General features: G+C 34.8%; 1 protein-coding gene across 15 annotated transcripts in view; it reads left to right on the top strand.

Moving 5' to 3' along the window:
* Epha5 (EPH receptor A5) overlaps positions 1-24114 on the top strand; it is a 337092-nt gene that overhangs the window by 281193 nt on the left and 31785 nt on the right. For 9 of the 15 annotated variants that reach the window (XM_003463754.5, XM_013145832.3, XM_063240630.1 and 6 more), the window contains 4 exons: positions 4874-4939; positions 11705-11772; positions 12998-13123; positions 13426-13611. In XM_003463754.5, coding sequence (XP_003463802.1) covers positions 4874-4939; positions 11705-11772; positions 12998-13123; positions 13426-13611 — 446 coding nt within the window. The remainder of the gene's footprint in view (positions 1-4873; positions 4940-11704; positions 11773-12997; positions 13124-13425; positions 13612-24114) is intronic. The other 6 variants (XM_003463755.5, XM_005000947.4, XM_063240631.1 and 3 more) reach the window with 1 other exon arrangement.

Here is a 24114-nt window from a genome sequence, read left to right as displayed (position 1 = left end):
ACAATAGTTACCAATTTCAGAGTTAGTTACAAGTGCCTCATGTCCCCTGATTTTATTGCTACTACTATTTATACACCACAGTTCTTTTGCAATCATTTGTAAGTGTCTGAATAACAGTATATTTCAGTAAAAATCATAATTTGAGTTGTTCAAATTCTTTGAATTTCTTAAAGTTATACAACAAAATAACGAAAAATAATTCAAATCAGAGAAAATTTTAAAAATATTGCCATAATTGATGTAACACTCCAGCAACAACAGCTGTAAGAGTCCTGGCAGATTTTTATGCCATCATTTTACTTTTTTTCCACAAATTTGATCTAATTAAAATGTTATTATCAATCCATATTTCTTTTATTACTTCATAAACTCCACAAATATATTTTATTGAAAAAATAATTTGCTTCCTTTAAAATCTGTGCACAGTCTTACATGTATTAAATGTACCCCATTTTTGCCCCCCAGTGCATGTTGTAGTAGATAATATGTTTTAAAGTGCTAACTCAAAGTGGTAGGCAATACCCAGAGCTTCTGTGCAGTATTGCATTCTTCAAAGCAAGCTTATGTGATATATAGTTATGCATTGTACAGTGTATATGGTAAATATTATCTCATTTTCCTCAATAACTAATTTACACCAATATATTATATATAAAGAATCTATCTAGGATTCTGCCTAGTTTAACTGAAAACTCTATGATGTTAATTATTTTGCAACAGGATGATGTCGGAGAGAACCCTGATTGCCCTTTGGTAGGTTTTGAAGTATAGGTGCTTCTCAGCTTTCAATGGGATTATTTCCCAGTTAGCCCATTGACATTACCCAAGTCCAAATGTGCTCATCACAGCTAACCATAGCGCATCATGACTTATCAACTGTTAGCTCCAGAGCACAGGTTATTTACCATCTTGGTCACCTGGCTGCTTCTGCCAAGCACTGGGAGACAGGAGCATAGAGCCTTGGGAAAAAATCAAACTCCAACATGTGGTTTTTATTGAACATGTATCTCTTTTGAAAAATTGTAAGTCAAACCACCAAAAGTCATGAAGGTTCAGTAATATTTTCTAGCTGACTGGTACCAATTTGCAGTGTCATCTGTTGTGTAAAATGGCCCTGCTTCCATTTCTCCAGCCACCAATGAGAAGCATATTTATTTCTGTTTTACTTTAAGTGAGTAACTGATACAGACTTTTAATTTTTCAGAGTTTTAATCAAGCAAAATAAAAACATTTTCAACCTAAGGTTACTTTTGTGTGTGTGTGAAATCATTCATGTTTCTCTTGTACCCCTAGTGACATTGTTTTTCTTATTCACTTGTATGAATGCTTGCTTAAGAATTGAAAATCATCATTTATCCAGCTTGCAACCTTGCTTCTCTGATCTAGAATAGCGGAGTATCTCTTCCCTAGAGGCGTAATCACCTTACTGCTATGGAGGGAAATTGTTTCACAGTGAGGCACTTCATAGGCATATTGATCAACTTTCTGTAGGCGTGGCTAAGGTAATTTCATTTGAATCTTTTTGGAGTCTTAAAGGTTTCTGTTATCTGCTTTTAGTCTTCTGAAGGACAGATCAAAGTATTTTGTTAAAACAAAGACCAGTAGCTTTTGATAATAGTCCTGAAAGGGGTGAGATATTTAAAACTTGGATCATAATGATCTTTGTTATGCGACATGTACTTCACTAGTGTCTGGGGTTTTAAAAGCTGGAGGCTGAGATTATGTACCTGTGCTGAACTGCAGATCACAGAAATGAGACTGACTGCTATTTCAAGCACTTTCTGGCTTCCACTTCTAAATTATCTCGGAGGCTGACTTTCAATGTGTGCTTATATGAATACTTATTGATTATGGAAAATAATTTTCTATATCATCTGATGTGAAGTTGTCACTGTGGAAGCATCCTCAGAGTTTATTTTAAAACACTTATTTGGGATGTTGTTATTCCACCTCAGAAGTCCACAAAGAAGAAAGTTCAGGTTAGTGTTCCTAAGAACACATTAATTTACAGGCTGTCTTGATCATTAGTTGTGTATTAAGAAGTATATTTGGTTAAATGATTTTCTAAACTTCATTAATCATTCTGTAATGATATGAATTTATCTGCATGGCATTAGTTACTTTGCTATATTTTAAATGGGAAAATTTATCATACTAGTGTTATATGAATCATGAAAAATCAATTCCTCTGAGATAATGAGAACCTGTTGTGGCACACTGATTACATTACCAACAGTAACAGCTCCTGATGTCTAAAAGCATATGATGTGTTAGAGTGTGAGCAAAGGTAAATGTTTGTGTTTTTTCTCTATTTTTAGAAAACCTGTGAGAAAAGATCTGCTGTTATTCCCATGTTATATCTACTAACTTTGAGACAGAGATGCTAACTAAGTTACTCAAGGTAATTTATTCAGGCACATTGAAAAAAAGTTTAGGAATATATCAGTACAATAACTAAAACAGTAATTCACACATACACACAGAAAAGGTACACTTTTTTCTTTACATAGGCTCACATTTTTAATTAAGTTTTATTCAAACAATAACCTAGAATTCTTGGGGCCAGGGAATTAGCTCAGCAGCACAAGCTGACTGGCAAGCATGAGATCATGATTTCGATCCCTGGTATCAAAGGAAAAAAAAAATTCTAATAATAGGTAGGAAGATTTAGATTATTCAGCACTAAAATGTGTGGCCAGTGAATTGCATGTGATGCATGTGTGTTTATATTTTACATATGTGAGAGTGCATGGATGTGTGTAATTTATGTACTGACCTGGGATACATTGCTCATGTATGTGTATATACATATTTAAGAAACTGAATAAAGTCCTTATTAGTTTTAGAATCATTAGTGTCCTTATTAGTTTTAGAATCTTGAGCATTAGAACACTGACCAATAATGAAGTACCCTATTGCATAATTCCCTACCCCAGGGCAGGCTATGCTGTCCTAAGCAACGTTCTATGTGGATTTATAGACTCTAAATTCTTTCATGCAGTGGAATATTTGTGCTTTATGAAAAGAACATGTCATTACTGTTTCTCACTAAAATACAATTGGATATACTTGTTAACCAATATTATTTCTTATGCATTGAGCAGTGCACATAGTTAGTACACACATACAAATTTCCTCCTGGATTAGTAGATATCAGTACATTAAGGTAGTTGTGCTGAGCCAAACTGCAGTATAGTGAAACACTGTCATTCATTATGTGCAAACTATGAAAACATACATCAAGATAATATCTTTATCTCAAGAAATCAGTCATCTAAGAAAGAAGGACAACCTTGTTTAAAGGGCCAAATAGTAAATGTTTTAACTTTTCACACCAGAGTGTATGTAACACCCGTAAACTCTATGCTGAGAGCCGTAAGCTACACAGGTAGTTAGGTGGTACTGTGTCCAGTAGCATGGTGCTTACTGATGAGTTGGGTGGGCTCCAGAGGCATAATTTGCTTATCTCTGTCTGAGAGAAGCAGCATGGAAGTTAACGTTTTAAAGATAACAGTACTTCTTGAAGACGTGAATGAAATAAAAATAAAGAAAATCTTATGAACTATCCAAATATTTTATAGATGTGTTCCTGCTCTTAGAGTATTTTAACAAAGTAAAATCTGACTTTCATTAAATCTACAGTGGAATGTTCTTTAAAATACATGATCATAAAGAGTCAAATTGAAAATAAATATCACTGTATCCATTCTGCTTATTAGGGCTCCATTATTGACAGTCAAATCCTTTGATACCTTAAAATTTCAACTTTTCTATCATAACTACTCAACTGTACCATAGCAGCATAAATAAAGAATTCATAAATAATGAGCGTGAATATAAATGTATTATGGTAAAACTGTATTTACCAAAACACCTGATGAGCTGAATTGGACCCGTGGGCTAATGCTTAAAAAAATGTTTACTCTTCCTTTCAAGAGTATCCATTGTAATTTGATTTGGAAACACTTATGTTTTCATTAACATTTGAAAATATATTAAATATTTACATTTTATTTTCTCCTTGTTTAATATGAAATAGAGTATATATATATATATATATGTATATTTTTAAAATAAGATTCAAAATAGATTTTCATGCAGACTAAATCTGGTAATGTATGATATCATTATTGAGATCATATCAAAGTTCTCTTGAAATCACTTTATGTGGATATACTGCTCCTAAAAAATAAGAGAAAATCATTGAATTATTTCTATGCTGTACTCTGCCATCACACTATGTGGTTTCAATCAAGAATGTATTTTGTTTTACAATTTATTTTATCTAGACTTTTCACTAAGATTATGTGGAATATTAAAATGAATCTTCAGTATTGAAATATCCAGAAAAGTTTATCTATTATTGTTTTCTTTTTCTGTATACCCAAATCTCTGAAAATATTTGGAGATGTATTTTTAAAACCTGGAATGATAAATTTAAATTGCTGACCTTTGGTAAATGATTCAAGACATCACATAAGCATAAAACTTTTCATAGACACTAAGTAATACCCGTGGCATTCAAAATCAGTGGATCGACTGAGGGAGACCTTCTCACTCCTAAAACTTGCAGTGTACCTGCAAGCTGTGTCTTTAAAGGGCTATTTAGAAAGTCTTGCAAACCTGTGTTTTGAGGGAATTTCTGAGGGAAGATATTCAGATGGGCATACTTTTTTATTTGTATGTCTACATTACTTGCATACAATTAATTCAAATATATTGCCTTGTTCTTCCAACTGAATCCTAATTTTAAGTGAAGTAAAAATAACTATCTGGTACAGCACTACACCTGAGTGAAATCCACAGTGTCTTTATGCTGTCTCCGAGGGAGTGGGATCTCTTCTTATCTTGGGCTTTCTTGTTTGCTTTTCAGTTGCTGCGAATGCGGCTGTGGGAGGGCTTCTTCCCTGTGCGCTGTTGCCCATCCAAGCTTAATATGGTTAGTGGTCCCTCTCGCTTTCTCTCCTCTGTGACGTCCACTGCTCTGTATGACCGCCAGCATCTTTGCTTTCTCCGTGTGTGTACATGCTAACACTCAGTGCACCCGTTACACTTCTACAGTGAGAAATGAAAACGATTCCTGCAGGTTAATGCTAGCAAGTGGATTATTGAAAGTAAGGTATTATGCACATACCATGCCATCGCTGTGTCAAGGTCATACCTGTGTTCCAAGGCTTTCATGTGCTTCTGATTCCAGCTAGGAAGTTGTAAGATTACAGCATCTGTTCCACATTTAACATGTCACTGTTTTTTTGTTCCATTCAGTAAAATCCATATCACACATTGAAGTAAAGCACTACTTCTGTCAAGGTTAAATCACCGTTTATGTCTCCCAGATCCATGGAATGACCATAACATACAACTGAGATTCTCTGCTGTCATAATCATTGTGGATACATGTGGCCTTGGTGAATAAAACCACATGTAATTTTAAATGGTTTACATCATTGTATTGAGTTTGAATTATTTCAGATACCTGAAGTGATATTCCTATTTTGATACCACTGATGTAAAAAAAAAACAAAACAAAACAACAGCAAAAAAAAAACACATCTGTATAATCAGTGTCCAAATGGGATAGCCCCAAATATTTATAATTGCAAATTTTAAATATACATTTGGGTATCACTGTGGTACCAAGGGCTGGAATATAGGATAAGAGAACTCTGTTTACCGATTTAGGGAGACCTTTACACAATAGTGATCTACCTTGAAAAAGTGAAACACTCCAAGTGATTGCTTTGTAGATTAAAAAGCCTAAATCTGTGAAGAACCATTCTGAGTTTTATTTTTAGTCAAAATTTGCCAAGAAAGATCACTTAATATGCACTTTAGAGAATAATAGGGTTCCATAGTGGCATGATAATTGCTGTTTGTGTTCTTTGGTTATAAATGAAATCTGGCTGTGTGGATGGGCCTGCACCATGAGCAGGCTGGGTGAGGCGGGGTGGATGCTGGAGTTCTTCTGGATGGCCCAAGCTGATGTCATTTAGAGGTGATCCTCTCAACCTCTTGAAAGTTTGCATTTGCAGAATCTTGAAGTGACTAGGAAAGTGCAAATTTGTTCCAGGTTATTTAACTTACAGAGGAAATTCTTATATGCATGGAGCTTCAGTGGCAAGCCAAATAAAATCTGAAATCTAGACATTGCTAAAGTATAAATTAAATGACTTTACATTATCATTTTATTATGACAAACTAAAAAAAATAATTATTCTGCTTGCTTTCATTCTAGTTATAGAAGGTAAATTATGACTGAAGTGGAATAGGTAAATTTACATATTTTTAAATTGGAGATTGATATCAAAACCTAGCTTGAAGTAAATTTCAAAGAGATCTATGTGGGAGTGTAAAGATTTATAAGCACAATACCTAAACAATATTGATGAAGATGTCTTATAACTAAATTAAAGTATTTAATTTTTTAAATAGTATCTTTTTCTATTCTTTAATTGGAAAGAAATAAAGTGGGAAGGCACTTTCTTTGCAAGAAATACACAAGAAAACCAAAAACATTTTTTTTTTTTATAAAATCCTCCCTCAAATAATGTTGGCAATTGTGCAGAGAACACATTTGGTTTTGTGCCTATGTACTTGTGAGTGAATGAGTGTGTGTGTGTGTGTGTGTGTGTGTGTGTGTGTGTGTGTGTATGTGAGTGAAGATTATTTAGCTACATATGCTCACAGATACTCACAAAATGCTGATTCTTCACTGTCACATTTATGGATGAACTGGAAAATCTGAAATTTTGTCGCCTAATTTGTATGCTTGATCATAGCTGTCAATTACTATGCAAATAATTTTCAAAGAACATTATCATCATCATCACTTATGAGCAGGCATATTTGCAATTAATTATAGAGCAGAGATTTGTAAACATTTTCAATCTTGTACTCTTGTTTATTTCTTGAAGATCACTCATGAATGTATGTGTGATTAGTTTTGACCTTAATATAATATGATGCATACACATTAAAAATGCTTATTGCCAACTCAGTGGCTGTTAGAAATACCTTGAGTTACTTTGTGGAAATATACCTTATGGACATCAGTTTTTAACACCTTCAATTAGATCCTTGGTCCTGCTATGTCCAAGCTTCTGTAAGGTGCTGAGATTCTGATTTTTGCTCTGTCAATATTTTCCAACAGAAAATAAGACTCTTTTATTTCCCCCATGGTGTGATGAACCATTTATAACATTAAATTTGTAATTACATGTTATCACCATTGTTCCTTGATCTCAAATTGTTTTTCATCACTGTGACTAACTGCTTTCTTGTGATACCATAGACATAATGTTAGTTTTTCACATATTTCTGCTTTCATTGAAATCTGAGTGACAGAAGCTATTTGTAAATGAAACTCAGATGCCTAGATTTTGAGCATACTATCTCCAAGATCGCCCACATTTCTAGCAGAGATATTTTCATCAGAGGAAAATTGTTTTTGCCTGTATGCCATCACAACTGGCTGGAGACTCAAATAATTGTTTCACTTCTGTAAAGTTTTTTGTTTGTTTGTTTGTATTATAGATCAAACTCACAATAAGCAGGCACTTGTACTGCTCAGCTAAACCTCCTTTAAAGTTACATTTTATAAACAAGAAATGTTGAATTATTTTAATGTAAATAGCGTCTATATCTACATCTACATTGTATATTTCGCTTCTATTTATATTAAAATAATTGTAATAAAATATGAAAAATATTTAACTGTATAGTTTCTAAAGTAATATTACCATTTATGCCTGAATAACCACTTGCATTTATACTTACAGAAATCAGTACTTATTTATAGAATAATACAGCATATAATTTTAATTCCATATGTAATATCCCATGTACATTAGTAGTCAATCTTTGCACTTCTTAAATGTGAACAGATATTAGATTCTTTTATTATTCAATTAGTCTTTATTCTTTCCAATGTTTTCATATCTTTTACTACTTCTTAGAGGCAAGGGAAAGGGAATTCAGTATTTATAAATCAGAAATCTTTATGTTTATTTCATTGATTTGTCTATTCTATTTAGGAAATTTTTAAAGAAATTACCTTTCTTGTTTTAAAAAATTTTAAACATTGACCTAAGAGAGTAATTAGAGCTCATTATAATGTACGTTATAACGTTAATATTATCAGGAACAATTTACCCACCGCCTTAGGGTAGATACAAAGAAAATGGATTGATTTGTTAATTACCCATAGGGTCACTGCTATATTTATTTAACAGGAATTTCGGTAGACCTTTTTAATAAATAAATATTAATGAAGACGAGTTATGTTTTTATATAATTTCTCATGTTCATTTCTAGTATAAGAAATAAAAACACATTTTTTTTCTACAAGAACATGAGTATACATCATACAAAGATGATTCCTCCAAAAACACATTCTGCCTATTTTTTTAGTACAATATTTTCAAAGTTTGTTAGAGTTATGGCATAAAGCAAAAGGAGAGAACTGTTTCCTTTCCATTCAGAAAAAAAAAAAAAATCCAGAAAGCAGGAGACATCATTGATTTAGAAATGACATATTATTGACTGTTTGATTGATTAAAACCGTGCATGTGGACAGTACAGAGGAGGCTGGTTGAGCTCACTTGCAGTACTCGGCTCCCGTATGGTCTCTGCCAGCTGTACTTCCTCTGGCTGTAGCTCCTTGAGGCATGTTTTAATGATGCTTTGGGGGTTCAGAACTTAATTTTATATGTTAATGTGACATTTGGCCGTTCGCGTTACAGAGCTCCAGAGATGCCCATAGTCAAAAATAACTCCTGTCTCTTGCTTTGTGGACTCTCACCCTAGATAATCCACCAGTAACCACTCCTCAACAAGGCACTCCCAAATTGTTTTTTCAGATGAGATCCAAAGTTTTATTTCCATTTTCACATGAGGAATTTGCATGGAATTGAAATATCTAAGGGCTTATTTAATGACAATGGCAGGATACCATTTTCAAAGATTGTCATTTATTTCTTTGGTATTGAGGCAGTCAAGGGTATTATAAATGTTTCTTTATTAATCTAAGCTGCAAGATTGTATAACCTCTCCGTTTCCTTTAAAATTCTACTAAAGTTTGTCAGTATTATTTAAAAATATAAACCTCAGGATAATTTCCCTACAATTGTATTTAGAAAATTGTTTAAAGGAAAAACCAATAGCTTCTCTCCAGAGGAATGTGCTTAAAGACTGAAAAAATGATGTAATGTCTAGCAAAAATTTGAACAGTGTATTAAATTAATTTAAATCTTAGCTGGCTAGATTAAATACAATTTCTGGAAAATTTTTATACATTTGTTTTTTTTCTGTCCATTTCACTGTGGTGAGGTAAATTGAGATATCTTAAGGACTCGTGAATGACAAAATGTATCTAAGTACAGAATTAGGAATAAAATAAAAATTTAAGAACTATCATATCTCTATTGTACATCTTTCCTATATAAAGAACATTGTATGTAGTAAGTATATTATTTTGTTTCCTCAAAAATTTAATAGCCATACCAATAAATTGTAAGTTCCTCAACATGATCAAAATAATTGTGATTTTCAAAAAATGTGATAAGACTGATTTGTTAATGTGGTAATATGTAAGTAAATACACACTAGAAAATGACATAATATAAAGTACATTTTACTTGTATATCAAATTATACTAGCACTTTAAATATTCCAGTGTATATGTAAGCAAAAATTATTTGATGGTAAATGTCTAATGGGTATTTCATTTACTTTACATATTTGTTTTCAAACAACTTTGCTATGAAACTACTTTGTCAGAGTGCCATTTGGCTGTTTTTGCTTAATGCAGTCATAAAGAAAAAAAACTATCTTTAATGAACTCAATTTTGTGGTGGGATCTTGTGAATAGTAAAATCACTTCCTGCAAGTTTCGCTAAAAATAAATATTTTCATTTTTGCCAGCTGTTGAATGTTACATGGTTAATCATGTATGTCAATTCAGTATTCATCAGCATAGTCCTTTACCGAACCCATCATTGTGTAGACACAATCAAAATACCATTCACTCATTCATTTATTCATTCATCAATGTGACAAATATTTTTAATGCCAACTCTGAATAAGTGATAACTCACTGCTGGAATTTATAAATGAGTTCTGGTAATGGCCATTCTGGAAGCTAGAAATACCAAATGGTGAGTTTAAAAACACACTTAAATGACTGTGTTGCACTACGGAGTGGAAATTATGCCATGAGAGAATTAAATAAAGCTACTGTGCTTAGAGGAGACATTTTGTCTTAGGCTGAATATCAAGAGGGATAAGAGAAGGCAAAAACCGAACTGAACTTCAAGTAATCAGAGGTTATTAGAAAGAACATTTTTGGAGAAAGACATTATATATATATATATATATATATATATATATATATATATATATATGGAAGCATGGAAAAATACCTAGTAATTTTAGAAAAATGTAGTACATCTAAAGGAGATCATGCAGGAAATATGTTAGAGCTGTAATTAGGGATGTTTGCTGCCTTTCTATACTGAATATTTTATAGGAAGAAGCTAATTCAATAGAAAAAGTCTTGTATACAGGGTCCTGTCTAGAACCATGATCCAGTGAAGCTGGGGCCAGGAGCTACAGGATGGAGGGATCACTATCATTTCGAAGGCATTTCCAGGAGTCCACATGAAAAATAATTAGGCCTTAATTGAGGAAACAGAGGAGCTAATGAAAAAAAGATCTGGATTGTAATGTTTACACTGCATAATGCTTGGACTCTGGCAACTAATTTGTTGAGAAGCATGAAGGATTAATGATTGGTTCTCAAGGCTATGGTGGTGTTAATAACAAGAAAAACAGAAGAGAGAACATGGTGAGAAGAAGGAGAAATACACTAATTTTTCTCACAGATCCATTGAATTTGAAATGGTAATGGAATATGTCTTAAAAATGTATCAGAAATAAATATAATTTTCAAAGGGAACAAAACTAGAGAGTGAAAGGTATTCAATAAAGTGATGGAAGTGGATGGATTGAGCTCAGGGAAGTGTTCAGCTCTTTGGATACGCATCAGAAAAATAATTAAGGATGTTAACATATCAACAATGAATAAAAATGAAGAGGAGCCATTGGATTAGAGATTAAGTCACTATCTGGGATCTTAAAAAGACACATTTTTATCAGTAGGGAAAGCAGTTTGCAAGGACTTGCCAATTAGTGGATAAAGAAAGAAAGAGAGGGTTTGGAGGAGCTCAGAAGTGGTGTGGTACTGGCTGTGGTGAGTTCCACAGAGATCTGCCTAGTCAGGAACGATGCCAAGCACTTCTAGCTGGAAAACTGTTCAGGGAGGGTGCAGGACAGAAACCGTGAAACCAGGAGTGCAAGCTGGGCCTTTTATCCCGAAAAAGGCAGAGGCCTCTGGCTTGGCAGGCGAGGCGGTAAGTCAGGAAGGAAACTGAAAAATGTGTGTGCGCTTCCTGTGGGGAAGAGAACTTTCAAAGTAGGTTTGGAAAGCTTCTGACTCCTGAATTCTAGGCAGGAGTATCTGCTGAGAGTGAGGATTAACGGCTGGGAAAATGGCTTTCATTCAAAAGGAGGATCGGCAGGATTTCTTATTACCAGTATGAGATTCAGTTCAGGGTTGCAATCATTTCATTTGTGTTTGTGCTTCTGGGCTTGGTGTGATGGAGTCACCACTCTCAGATGTGGCTAATTGGAGCTTACTTTGTTCCAGGCGCTGTGGCTACAGCAAAGCAAAGCAGGATCCAGAAGAGGAAAAGATGCACTTTCATAACGGGCACAGTAAGCAAACCACAAAAAGAGAGACAGAAAGAGGAGCCCTCATTGTTATTTGTTTTCAGGGTAGAGGATTTATAATAACCAACAAAAACATTACATTGCAAAAGCAGGTGTCTGTTAACACATCCTTATAAGCCCACGGGCGGGGACATTGCTGTTCAGCTAAGGCCAAAGCTGCGTGTTTCATTCAGTTCTTTAAATACAGTTTTAATACAATCATTAAAATAAAAACCGCAATACAAAAGCTGTTATTTCCAAATCAAATTCCTATGCTTATTCTAATTCCTAACAACATACCAAGTAGAAATCTTTCATTAAATAACACCACCAGGTTAAATAAGTAAAATTTCTATTTCTTCTTCTAGCATTTTAAGGGGAATTTCCCTCAAAGGACTCTGGGGCTGCAGCCTTTGTTCAAATGACTTAAAAGGGACTACATTTTTAAGACATGCATAAACCCAGGTTTTAATAATAGCTTAAAATTGGTTTAAATGAGTTCTAATTATGTTATTTTAGTATGTTCATTTTCTCACACACTACAAAACAAGTTGATCTGCCAAATAAATGAGTTTTTCTTGTTTTTGTCACCCTGCCATGGCCATCATATACTGAAAAGCATTGATTCCATTTCATTGTCCGCTCATTAATGTGGCTATTGTCCAAAAGCGCTATCAGGCTGAACCTGGTAGTCTTTAAAGTGATAAACTGAGGTTCAGGGAACATAAAAGTCTTAGAAAGTCATGCGGTCACAGAGGCAGAGTGAGAAACAGAATCTCTCTTGTTCTTTTCATTTCTAACCAGTCTAATTGCACTGTACCACTAATAGTTTAAATTACTTCGGAAAAATCAAAATTAATAATCTGTGTTGATATTTAAGTGAAGCAGACAGTATGCCAACAAATAAACCACTGGCATTTCATTGTCCAGGTTAATAAGTAAAATGTTCCCGAATTCTCTCAGGGACCACCTTTGTGAATAATATCATTAAAATATATATTTACTCAGATATCCTCAAATATGCATTTCCTGTGTGTGGCAATAATCCAGGAGTTTTAAATTGTAAAAGTGATATAATCACACAAATGGTTCTTATATCTCAGGAGATAGCATGACCTTGCAGCTCAGCTTTTTCTAGCAGTTAGAGTTTTAAACTAGTCTTGTGTGTTTAAAGTTTAGACTTTTGCGTATCTATTATAACCTGAGGTTTGATGCCCACTTATTTTTATAGTTAAACTGCCTGGTGTAAGAACCTACATCGATCCGCATACCTATGAAGATCCCAACCAAGCTGTCCATGAATTTGCCAAGGAGATAGAAGCCTCATGCATCACCATTGAAAGAGTGATCGGGGCAGGTAGGCGTGTGTCTAACCCAACCTTTAACTTCTGCTGCTGTTACAGAATGTCATATGTCTGTTCCCACTTTAATGCCAACTGTTTTTAATACTTCACAGTTGACTCACTTTGCAAGTGATGTGTGATTGATCACATTTTATTGCAGTCTTCTGACTACGTTTCTCTTAAGATTGATCATGAAGTTTCAACTCCTGTTTGCCTTTTTATTTGTCTAAGCTTTAATACTCCAAGAGTGTCAGAGCAGTTCTAGAATACGAGTTTCCAGTGAGCTTATGCCTCTTTCCTCCATTTTTCTCACAAGGTGAATTTGGTGAAGTTTGTAGTGGACGCTTGAAACTACCAGGAAAAAGAGAATTACCTGTGGCCATCAAAACCCTGAAAGTAGGCTACACTGAAAAGCAGCGCAGAGATTTCCTAGGAGAAGCGAGTATCATGGGACAGTTCGATCACCCTAACATCATCCACCTAGAAGGCGTTGTGACCAAAAGTGAGTATCCGTCCAGATTATTGTTCATTTTAACTTAATTTTTATTCATATTTTCATTATTTGATCTTACCATGAGTTCAATGTCAGAGAAAATGTATAAAGATTTTTTTAAAGCACTAAAGATATCAGCATTTTTTTTATTGACTTTTCTACTTCTTGTACTAATAAAATAGTGACTTCAAAGTATAGAGAAGCTCAACAGTTAACAGGCTTTCTGTAACCACAGCTGCCCTGTCACCTGTTAAGCAATTCGGTAGCCAGAAGTCCCTATTTTAGACATTTTAGTTCACGTATGTTAATGGCTCTAGCACCCTGAAAGAGATCTTTGATACTTAAATTTTTTGTTGTTCTTATTAAGTCTAGGTTTCACCCAGAGATATCTATAATTGTACATCTCTTTTAAATTTTGGTTAGTATATTGTAAAATTATCTGTGTAATCATTATGCACTGCAAACTGTGGCATAAGCGCCTGCCTTGTAAAGCAGGCAGTCGTGAGTTCGATCCCCAGTACCAATAAAAAGGAAAAAGACAAAAACAAAACAACAACAACAACAAAAAACAAGTACTAATAAAAATTTCAAATAAACAAATAATACATAAAAACATTTCTCCTCTAAAACTGCAAGTAGCATAGAAATAGAATAAAATGCCTCACTCCTCCTTCCCATTCCCCATCTGGACCCTCCTTAGCAGAAATTGTAAAGCTTCCCCGAAGCCTTTCTGCATTATCAACATAAATCTGTAAACAAACAGTTCTGTAAAGTCTTGTTCACTCTTGTCATTAAGCATTAGAGGATACTGTGTTATGCATTGTCTTGCATTTTTTTTATCTTTTTCTTTTTTTATCTGTACTGGGGATAGAACTTATAACCACACACTTGCAAGGCAGGTGCTTATGCCACTGAGCTAATCCCCAGCCCCAATTCACTCTTTCTCATTTAGAGGATTGTTTGCACATTGTTTTAAGTCAGTATCTAGGGCTCTAGCTAATGCCACAATTCCACAGAATGACTGCCCATGATTTAATCACACTTCTGTTTATAAGCAGTGAAGTTCTTTCCGATTTTTCACTTTTAAAAGACACTTCAATAAGTAACATTCTATACACATCTTTGAATACTAACATGACACATACTATTTTAAGTTTTTATTAGTGCTTCTTTGTAGTACATAATGCTTCATCCACTGTGGGGAATTGGTGCACATATGTAACACATCTCTATTCTATTTGTTCCCCTCCCCGTCCGTCGTTTTTTTGACCAGCATCAGATTCCTTTTTTTTTTTTTTTTTGCTCTTATAAATAATTCTAAAGTTAATTATACATACAGATTGACAGCCAGACTGACAGGCTAAAAAACATACGAAACACATAAGACAATGCACTAAGTCAAGGTACACTTTCAGATACATTGTCCATGCTGAAATCACTAGTTTTTCCTTTCTTTTCTTTCTATTGTCTATTTTGGGTTATTTTGTACTTTGTTTATATTTTGAGTTTATCATGTGGAATAAACCATGTGATTGTTAAAATAAGTTATCTGTGCAGTGTGCGTTCAAAAAAGCATGTCTAATTGTTTTCCAGTCACACAATAAAGAATTTTCTTTGAATCCATTTACTCTTTTTCACTCTTGTGCACTTTGGTTCTTTATTTCTTCTTCCCTTTCAATATAACTTTTCCTAAACTTTCTTCCAAACCTTTGTTCAGCCTCCAGTTTCTATTAATCATGTTTTGAAATATACTTGGCAAAGTACATGCACACCCCATATGTATTCAATAATGCTGTTACTCTAACCTGAATATGCTTAATGTACATTCATTATGTACATTATTTATTTACTATGTTCAATATATTTAATGTGCATTTGACTTATATGTAGTTTAATACACATTTGACTTTTTTTTGCAATAAAGAGAGCAAAGAAACATAATACCATACTTATCTAGTCTTTAAGGATTCCCAGCTCTTGGTTCATCTGCAGTGGGTTACAGATCCAGAGACTGCTCCCGTGTCCTAGGAACTGATCTGTGAGTGGCTGATTGAAATTTTGAATCAGCCTGTATTAATGAATGATTGCTGTCTCGCACTTTGAGGACACACGATTCTCCAGTTAAGATGCTCCTTGTCCAGTGTAATAAAGACACAGAGTAACCTGTAAGAACTCTAAATGCAGAAATGTTCTCTCCTCAAGTTGAATGTGTGCCCATTATTTTCCCATCAAGGACCTTGCTGGAATGAAAAGGACATTCTGACAAAAGAGTAGGAAAAAAAAAAAATAAGTTGCTAAACAAAGGTGGGAAACAGAGACAAAAAAAGAGGCAGGCAGAAGACAATAAAAACATCATAATTTTTGAAAGAAATAAAAAGTATGCTACAACATTTATATCTTGTGGTAAGTGTTTGGTAATATTTCAGATAAGATAGGATGTCACAAGTATGGTCACAGGTCCAATAAAATAAAACGCAGATTAAGTTCAGCTGCCTGCTGTTTGCACAGAAGCTCCTGAAGGGAGGTGTGAGGTGGGGGGGTGGGGGGTGTCAGGGCAGCAGCTCGCAGCTCTGCACTCCCCAGCCTGGGAAGCTACTGCAGGAGAGCCGGGCCAGCAGTTCCAGGCCAGCCTAGGAAACTGAGATCCCTTCAAAGACAGCAGCAGCAACACCAGAAATTTCAAAGATGCAATATGTTCATTTCCTATATAAGAATCTTGTCGGGTAATATAAAATATAGTTCTTAGAGTACTCGTAATAAATGTAAACAAAAATTTGATACACTTTATGTCTTCATTTCTACTTTTACCTGACTTCTAAATTTAACTTCCTAAATATAAACTCTCACTGGCCTTCCCATTACCCAGAGTAAGTATACATTGATAGGCAGCTGGTCTGCTTGCTGGGATGGGTTAAGATGTGATATTTAGCGCTGTTGGATCACCATTACTGTCATGGAAGCCCACCTTATGTACTGATCAAGAGCAAGAACATGAATCTAGTGACCGTATTGTAATTTGGTTTTGCTCTACGCTCTTGTGTGGTTTGGCAAAACTGAAACATTCCAAACTTTAATTTTCTCATCATTTTGTTACCGTAGTGATAGTACGAATTGATACAGGTAAATTTACAACATGAATGGAACGGGTTGAGTAGCAGCAATTATATAGTTAATTATATTGTAAACGAACTGTCTTCACATGCTAAGGTCTACTTTATATCTATATTATTTTTAATCTTGTCAGTGTACCTTGTAGTTTGCTTGCCTGAGTTGCCTCTTACTCTGAAATTTACCCTCTCATGGTCATCACCTTTTCTTGTCAGTTCCTTCAAACCCTTTCACATTCTATCCACCCCGTGCCACGGTTGCTCATCACATTGTCTGAAGTAAGTGTGCATTCCTGAGTGCTGAGCAGAAGAGTCTTTGTAAGCTATCATGTTCTTTCTTTCAGTTAAAAGGTCTTATTCAAATCAAAGTTCTTAATTTTATAATCATTTGCATATGTTTTTCAGCTCCTTAGCTAAACAATGTATTTTTTGAAGAGCTAGTTAATGCCCTAAATATTTATGTAAATGTGTTATAAATCTATGCCAGCCCATGGGTAGCTTACATTAAATGTCTTGAGCCTCAATATCAGACAAAAACATCCACCTTAAAGAATACTCATAGAAATTAAATTAAAATGTCTGTGAGGTATGTATGAACAAAATCTCAGACAATTACATTACTAAATAAGTGTATATTTTAATTGATTTCAGTGAATGTATCATATAACAATAAATGTATCCAAATACACAGCTAGTATATGTTTACATTTATAGGCTCTTGAGTTATTACATTAGAGATCATATTTTATGTCTGAACACTAACTGAGCTGAACCAAGAAAACTTCTCATATGAAGCAGTTGAAACCTTTTGTTTTCAGAAGCTGGTTTTTATAGAAAAATGATCATATGTAGAATGTGTATATTCTGCTCTAAAATGCTACTATGTTTGGAAAGATATTTTTCGTTTTCCAATATTCTATTCAAGTATTCCATTTGAAGTTGCTGTCCACCATAAGGCTACACATACAAGCAGAGCAAAATGTAAATCCTTAAACTATATGTCTATGTTTTGAACTTTTTTGCCTACGTGAATTGACACTATACCATCCCTTTTGAAATGTGTCTCTTGATGTTCAGTTTAGGAAACCTTCAACTTACTTTTAATTTACCGTGTCACAACTTACTTTATTTGTGTCCTTAATTTCACGCTCTCTGATCTGATGCTAATTTATTCAGCAATTATTCTCTACCCACAGCACACAGATAATGAGACATAAGTGCAACCGAATCTTGTGATTTTTCTGATTGAAGCTGAGTTGGGGAGTCTGAGGTAGCACCCCTCCATGGGTGGTGTCACTCAGAGCTGGGTCTGTCCTGTAGCTGCCTTCCATGTGAGACATGCGCCCCATGCAGAGTCCTTCTGTGACTTGTTGTGAGAGAGGATGCATCATAAATAGATACACAGATATAGTCTAGAGAAGTTTCTTGACAAAGTATAAAACCCACAGATCCTGGCTTAATTGACTCATTTGCAATGCAAGACACTGTAGTGAAATGTACACAGTGCCAAATTTTTACTATTTAATGAGATTCAGAAAAACCTAAAAGGAGAAAAAATTAGTAATTTTCCCATTGCAATGTTCTTCGTTCTTCAAGATTTTTTTCTACCAGTGAAAAATTACCCAAATGGACTAAAGAAATGTTTCTACTGTCTTATAATTATTCATAACTTTATTTCTTAATTGAGAATAATGTACAAATGAGCTCATTCCTCTTATAAAATTAATATATTTATATAAATTACAGGAGTCTCTTTCTTTCTGTCCATGATGATTACACATTTAATGAAAATTGATTGCTTATATCCCCAGAAAAGCTTGACTTACTATGCATTTATAATTACCTTGAAAATATTTTATTTATTGTCTTACAAGGTTATTTTCTTTTTAAGGATCTTATTGTACTTTAGTGCTGTTGTAATAGTCTTAACCCAGTCTTCCCACTGTGCCCCTTTCCAAGTTTGGTCTGCTCCATATACACTGTCTTCATTTATATTTAACAAAATACTTTCCTGTCATGTTTCATTACCAAAATAGCAAAAAAATAAAAAATAAAAAATAAGAAAAAGACCCCTGACCCAAATGCATATCTTTGATAGTTAACCCGATGTACTGCAATTTGCACACACCTCCACTGTTCACTATTTTTTTCCTGCTTAGTTCTGGTCCTGTCCTTCTCAGCCCCTTTACTCAGCTCTAGCTCACCCTCTCCACTTGCAAGTTCACCTGCAGGTTTATTTGCACATGACCTTCCTCATGACATGAGAGCCATTTATCTCTGTTTTTTTCTTCAATCTTAAATATCTACATGGTAGTGAACGTGCATTCCATAATCTGGACTAGTTAATAAAACCCAGCTCCTAGGACTGTACTAGAATACCAGCTTCAGAGAGCAGACTTCAAAAGTCAAAAGACCTTGTTTGAGTGTGCTAGCTCAGGGCCCAGCGTATTTCACATATTTGTTCAATGATCGAAATTTCAGCCAAAGGCAGTTTTAAAAATGGTCGCAGCATTTCTCTGTACTTTGTTAGGCTGTGGGTTACTTCGTAGTTACATCTACATACATTTTGACACAATAAGCTCCTTGAAGCCAATATAGATGTGTAGGCCCCTTGTATCTATCGTGAATACATTAGCTAATTTTTTTTAAAAGACATGAGAGAAGTTAAATGAGTAAATGACCAAATTGGAGTTATAAAATATTTAAAGGAGCTAAAAGGACATCATTTCTATTTAATTTTAAAAACTTTGTTCTATGAATCCATGGACTTCTAAGAAAAAAGTAAGAATTCTCTGGGAGTACATTACCCTAGTATCTTTTCACAGAATCTGGCATATGTAAGTCATACACTACTCATTAGCTTTGGTTTGGGAATTGATTACACTGTTTTTCACTGTGTTGTGTTGTGTCTAAATGAACCGTTTGCTGGTAGCTCTAAGTGGTTTCATGTGTTTACTGGTGAACTAATGGTTTCAGAAAATCAGATCGTAAAAATGCAAATAAAATAAGTCCAAATTTGACTGTAACTCTTGTGATGTAACCTTGTTTAATGTTTCTCAAAATTGAATGTGCCTTGGGGGATATGGCTAACCTGCAGAATCTGCTCCAATCAATCCAACTGGAAAAGGGATTTTACATTTCCAACAAGCCCCTACCTCTGCTGCTTGGCAGGGTCCCTACTCTGAGAAGCAGGGGCTGGATCAGTGATTCTCCTTTGCCCCAGGTGACCTTACAATTCCATGTAAAACGGATTGCATCACCAGAAGAAACATACCCTCCTCTTCCAGGGATATGTTAGCACCAAAAGCTTGCACAGCGAGAAAACAAATTCATTTATTTAAATTTATGGTAAGAAAACAATACCACAAGATCTAGCATCTTAATACTTTTTGAAAATTATGCAATGTATTATTGCAAACTCTGAGCACAAAGTTTTAAGACAGAGCTCTAAAATTTTTCATCTTTCATACCTGCATCTTTATATTCATTGAACAGCAACCAGCATTTTCTTGTTCCCTCAGCCCAAGTTTGTTCTGCTTCCGTAGTGTTAACCATTTCAGAGACTCCTTAGAGGGAAATCTGAAATCATTTCACAATAACTTGTCTGGAGATTTGTACAGTACCTTGTGAAGCCCATATGGAAGAAAAGAATGTGCTGAACTCCTATTAAATTTGTCATTAGTTGTTAATAGTTTGGTATGACATGGTCTGTACTAAATCTGCTTTAACAAAAAGGGAATATTTGAGATTCTTTAAATAAAATGTAAAACAACTATTTTGAACTTATGGACATCATAATATGAGTCAAACAATAGTATTTAGATTCTAAGTTTTGCATTTTCTGTGCCTTATTTTATCAACCAAAATAATATTGAAAATTTCTGAGCCCTACTTTCTCTGAAAAGTATACATTGTTACATTATTTTAAAGTAATTAAATTAAATATAGTGCCTTATAAATGTAAATAATAAATCAATAAACTGGAACTCGTTTATGTTTATCAGGAATAAAAGGTGAATTCCAAAAATAATGTATTTCTACTTCACAGATTCTGGGCTCTCTATAAATAATACAAAGTAATGTAAAAACTATTCTATGATTAAAATCATGTTTTGACATGCCTTATGAGCCTTTTTATGTTTTTTGATAACACACTTTCAAAATTATTGGCAGATCTCGTCTTTGTCTGTACTTTTAGCTGGATAATGGAAAATGATTTACACAGTTTTATTGAATTTACCAGGGTTGGAGTAAGCTACATTAATTATTGCCAGTGTCATTCTTGCGGGCTGGCAGGAACTGAGACAAACCATAAGCCAAACTAAATGTGATTAGCATTAAAATGATTCAAGCATGAGAAATAATGGAATGGGTTCTGAAAAGATCCTACCTGTTTGAAAACATTTGTTTGAATTGTTTTTCCCTCATCATCTAAAGTACCAAAGGTTTTTAAATGTCCCTATCATATTTCCCAAATAACATTTTGATTTTTGACATTGCAACCATAAATAATCTGACTTTTTAGAGTAGGTAATTTTAAATTTTGTTTGTTAAAAAACAAACAAACGAACAAACAAACACACCTCAGAGAATGACCACCAGGTGCCTAGCTCCTTGAAAAGTAATCACTTTTCTTTCCAAATGTGAATTACTCAGTGATACCAAGTTTTCTGATCGATGCATTCTCTTTAGAGTACAGATTCTGTCTTCTGAATTCCGTGAACTTGGGTTGAATATGATACAGACTTACCCAGGACAGACAGATTTTCACTTAGGAATTCTTTGAAAATCCTTCCTGTCAGTCCTGAGAGAAGCTGTAGTAAGTATGGTTGCTCTCTGCAAATTGACCAAACTCAGATCAATGAGTAAAAATCAAACAAAACAGAAAAGAATAGACCCAATAAAAACAAAACAATGAATGCAATATAAGACTTCAAAACAAGATAATGGTATATTCAAAATGGCTACCATAATATACTTTGTTATGTTTGAAATAGCTGCCCATCCCATCAGATATAATAAAATCAAACAAGAAAAAAGAGAATAAAACCCAACCAAATGAAACAATGAGAATGAGATAATAGGTAATTAATGATGGCTACCCCTTCAGAAGGAGATTCCCTATTGAAGCTACATTGCATAGTGTTGTCCTCTGAATAGATGATCAGACTACTGGCTTTAGACCTGCAAAGTCAGTGAAACACTAACCGCTACAAGCATTAAAATGTAAAATCAACAGCTATCATCACAGCCTGTTTCTCCAGACCAGCTGATCACTTACTGGGCACAGAGGGACACCTAGCTCTTCTTGTATCACAGCCCACCTGGGTCTCTCCCAGCAGCCTGCACATGACACCAACTCACCTGGTGGGCTTGGCTTCCTGTTGGCTTCTTGTTCTCCACCCCTGCAGTCCACAAATGATACCAGCTCATGAGAAAGGGCATCTAGCTCTTTTCCATGCTTGACACCAGCTTGTTCAATTATGGCAAGTTTGAGGCCAGCCAGTATTTCATACTGAAACCAGTCTCAAAACTAACTAAATAAATGAATAAATAAATACTTCTTCACCTTACCTCTTGATTTAAAAAAGAAAAATTGTGAAACTCAGCATATTTGAGCTCCGTGAGTTCCTCCACGGTGGGACGTCTGGGTGTATAGCCTCATCCTGCTTGACCTCCAGTGTCCTCCTGCTCTGAGGTCTGGGTCAGCTGGTGGCCCCAAGCCAAGCTCTATGTGAGACATTTGCCTTGCATACTCATCTCCACATATGTCAAGTGAATCTCCCCAGGCCAGCTTCTCTGTGACTTTTATCAACTCTGGAAAATACTAAGAAAGTGTGTCTGCCTCTGTAATATTCCAGTCAAATAATTATCTTTCCATTGTTTTAAAAGATAATTATTCTGTGTGAAATTAGAGTCTTCAATCAGTATTCTAATGAGTGGGTTTTTAGTGATCTTGAAATGAAAAATTCTTTTTCTTCCTGCTTATGTCTTTCTCATTTATAACTGCACTTTGACACACATGGTAAGTCTAAATATTCAAGCTCTAATTCTGTGTCCTGCATCAGTTCTCCAGTAAACACAGATACCTATCCATAGAATGTAGCTAAGTTTATTATAATGCATTTTAGGATTGTGTGGGCTTCATTTCCCATCATAGTATTAAAAGTTAAATAATGGACTTAGCTTATACATTAGGAGAGCTGCCAGACAGCAGCTCTCCTAATTTTTTCATATATCAAAATAGTTTATTTGTTCTGTTTCTGAGGCAGGGTTTCACTGCATAGTTCAGGCCATCCTTGAACTAATTATGTAGTCCAGACTGGCCTTTAACTTTGGCAATCCTCCTGCCTTAGCTTTCTTTCTTTCTTTTTTTTTTTTTTTCTGTCTTTTTAAGACGGTGTCACCATGCAGTTCTGGCTGGACTGGAACTCACTTAGTAGCCCAGTCTGGTCTCAAATTTGGAACAATCCAGCTGACTCAGCCTCCCCAGTGCTGGGATTACAAGCATGTGCACTACACCCTGCTCAAAATAATTTAAATTAATGCTTACATTTTACATATTATCTTTTTATTACAATTAAGTGTTGTATATTAAAATGTAATGAAATTTATATAGAATATTAAAACTATAAACCGTGTTTTAGATACTTGCTCATATATCACGAGGTTTAGATTGTGCATTTCTCCTATGTTGTAGACAGTATATGTACAGCGTGTCACAATTCTATAAGGGGTAAGATATTACTTATACTCTTAATCAATTTACATTTGACAAGGACCTTAAACCATGGGTCAAAGTTGGTCAAATTGTAAAATAATAAATAAGTCATGCAACAAATTCTAGATGGAAGAAGCTCCTTGAATATCTTTGATTAACTGTATGGCTTTGTGGATACTCACAGCAATCTTGGGTATGAGCTGTTACTCTACACAATTCACAGATGAAAAGACTGAGGCCACAGAAGGACTTATCCAAGATCACGTGACTATATATATATATATAGAGAGAGAGAGAGAGAGAGAAAGAGAGAGAGAGAGAGAGAGAGAGAGAGAGAGAGAGAGAGAGTCAGGGTTCTGTACAGAAACCAAAGGAATAGCTTCTTATGCAAGATTTGGAACTCTGGTAGTGATTCACAGTGTTACAGACATATGAGAGGGAACCTGTTAGGGACTTGGGCTCATGTGATTGCAGCTGCTGAAGAGTCCCAGGAAGGTAGGGAGTTACTGGTAGCCTGGCTCAGTCCAAGTCAGAAGGCCTCAGAACCAGGAAGGCGGTTTAAGGCTGGAAGCCTGGGAACCTTGAGGAGAAGGAGCTCAAAGTTCAAAGGCTGCTCATCCCAGATTTCTGTTTACCAAGTCATCAAGTAGAGATCTATGGCAGGAAAAACAAATACACATTTTA

Source organism: Cavia porcellus, unplaced genomic scaffold (assembly GCF_034190915.1).
Source record: "Cavia porcellus strain 051 isolate PalLab524CR breed Dunkin Hartley unplaced genomic scaffold, mCavPor4.1 scaffold_30, whole genome shotgun sequence".
Lineage (NCBI taxonomy): Eukaryota > Metazoa > Chordata > Mammalia > Rodentia > Caviidae > Cavia > Cavia porcellus.
The sequence above is the reverse complement of the archived record's forward strand: the minus strand, read 5'-3'. Positions and strand labels throughout refer to the sequence as shown.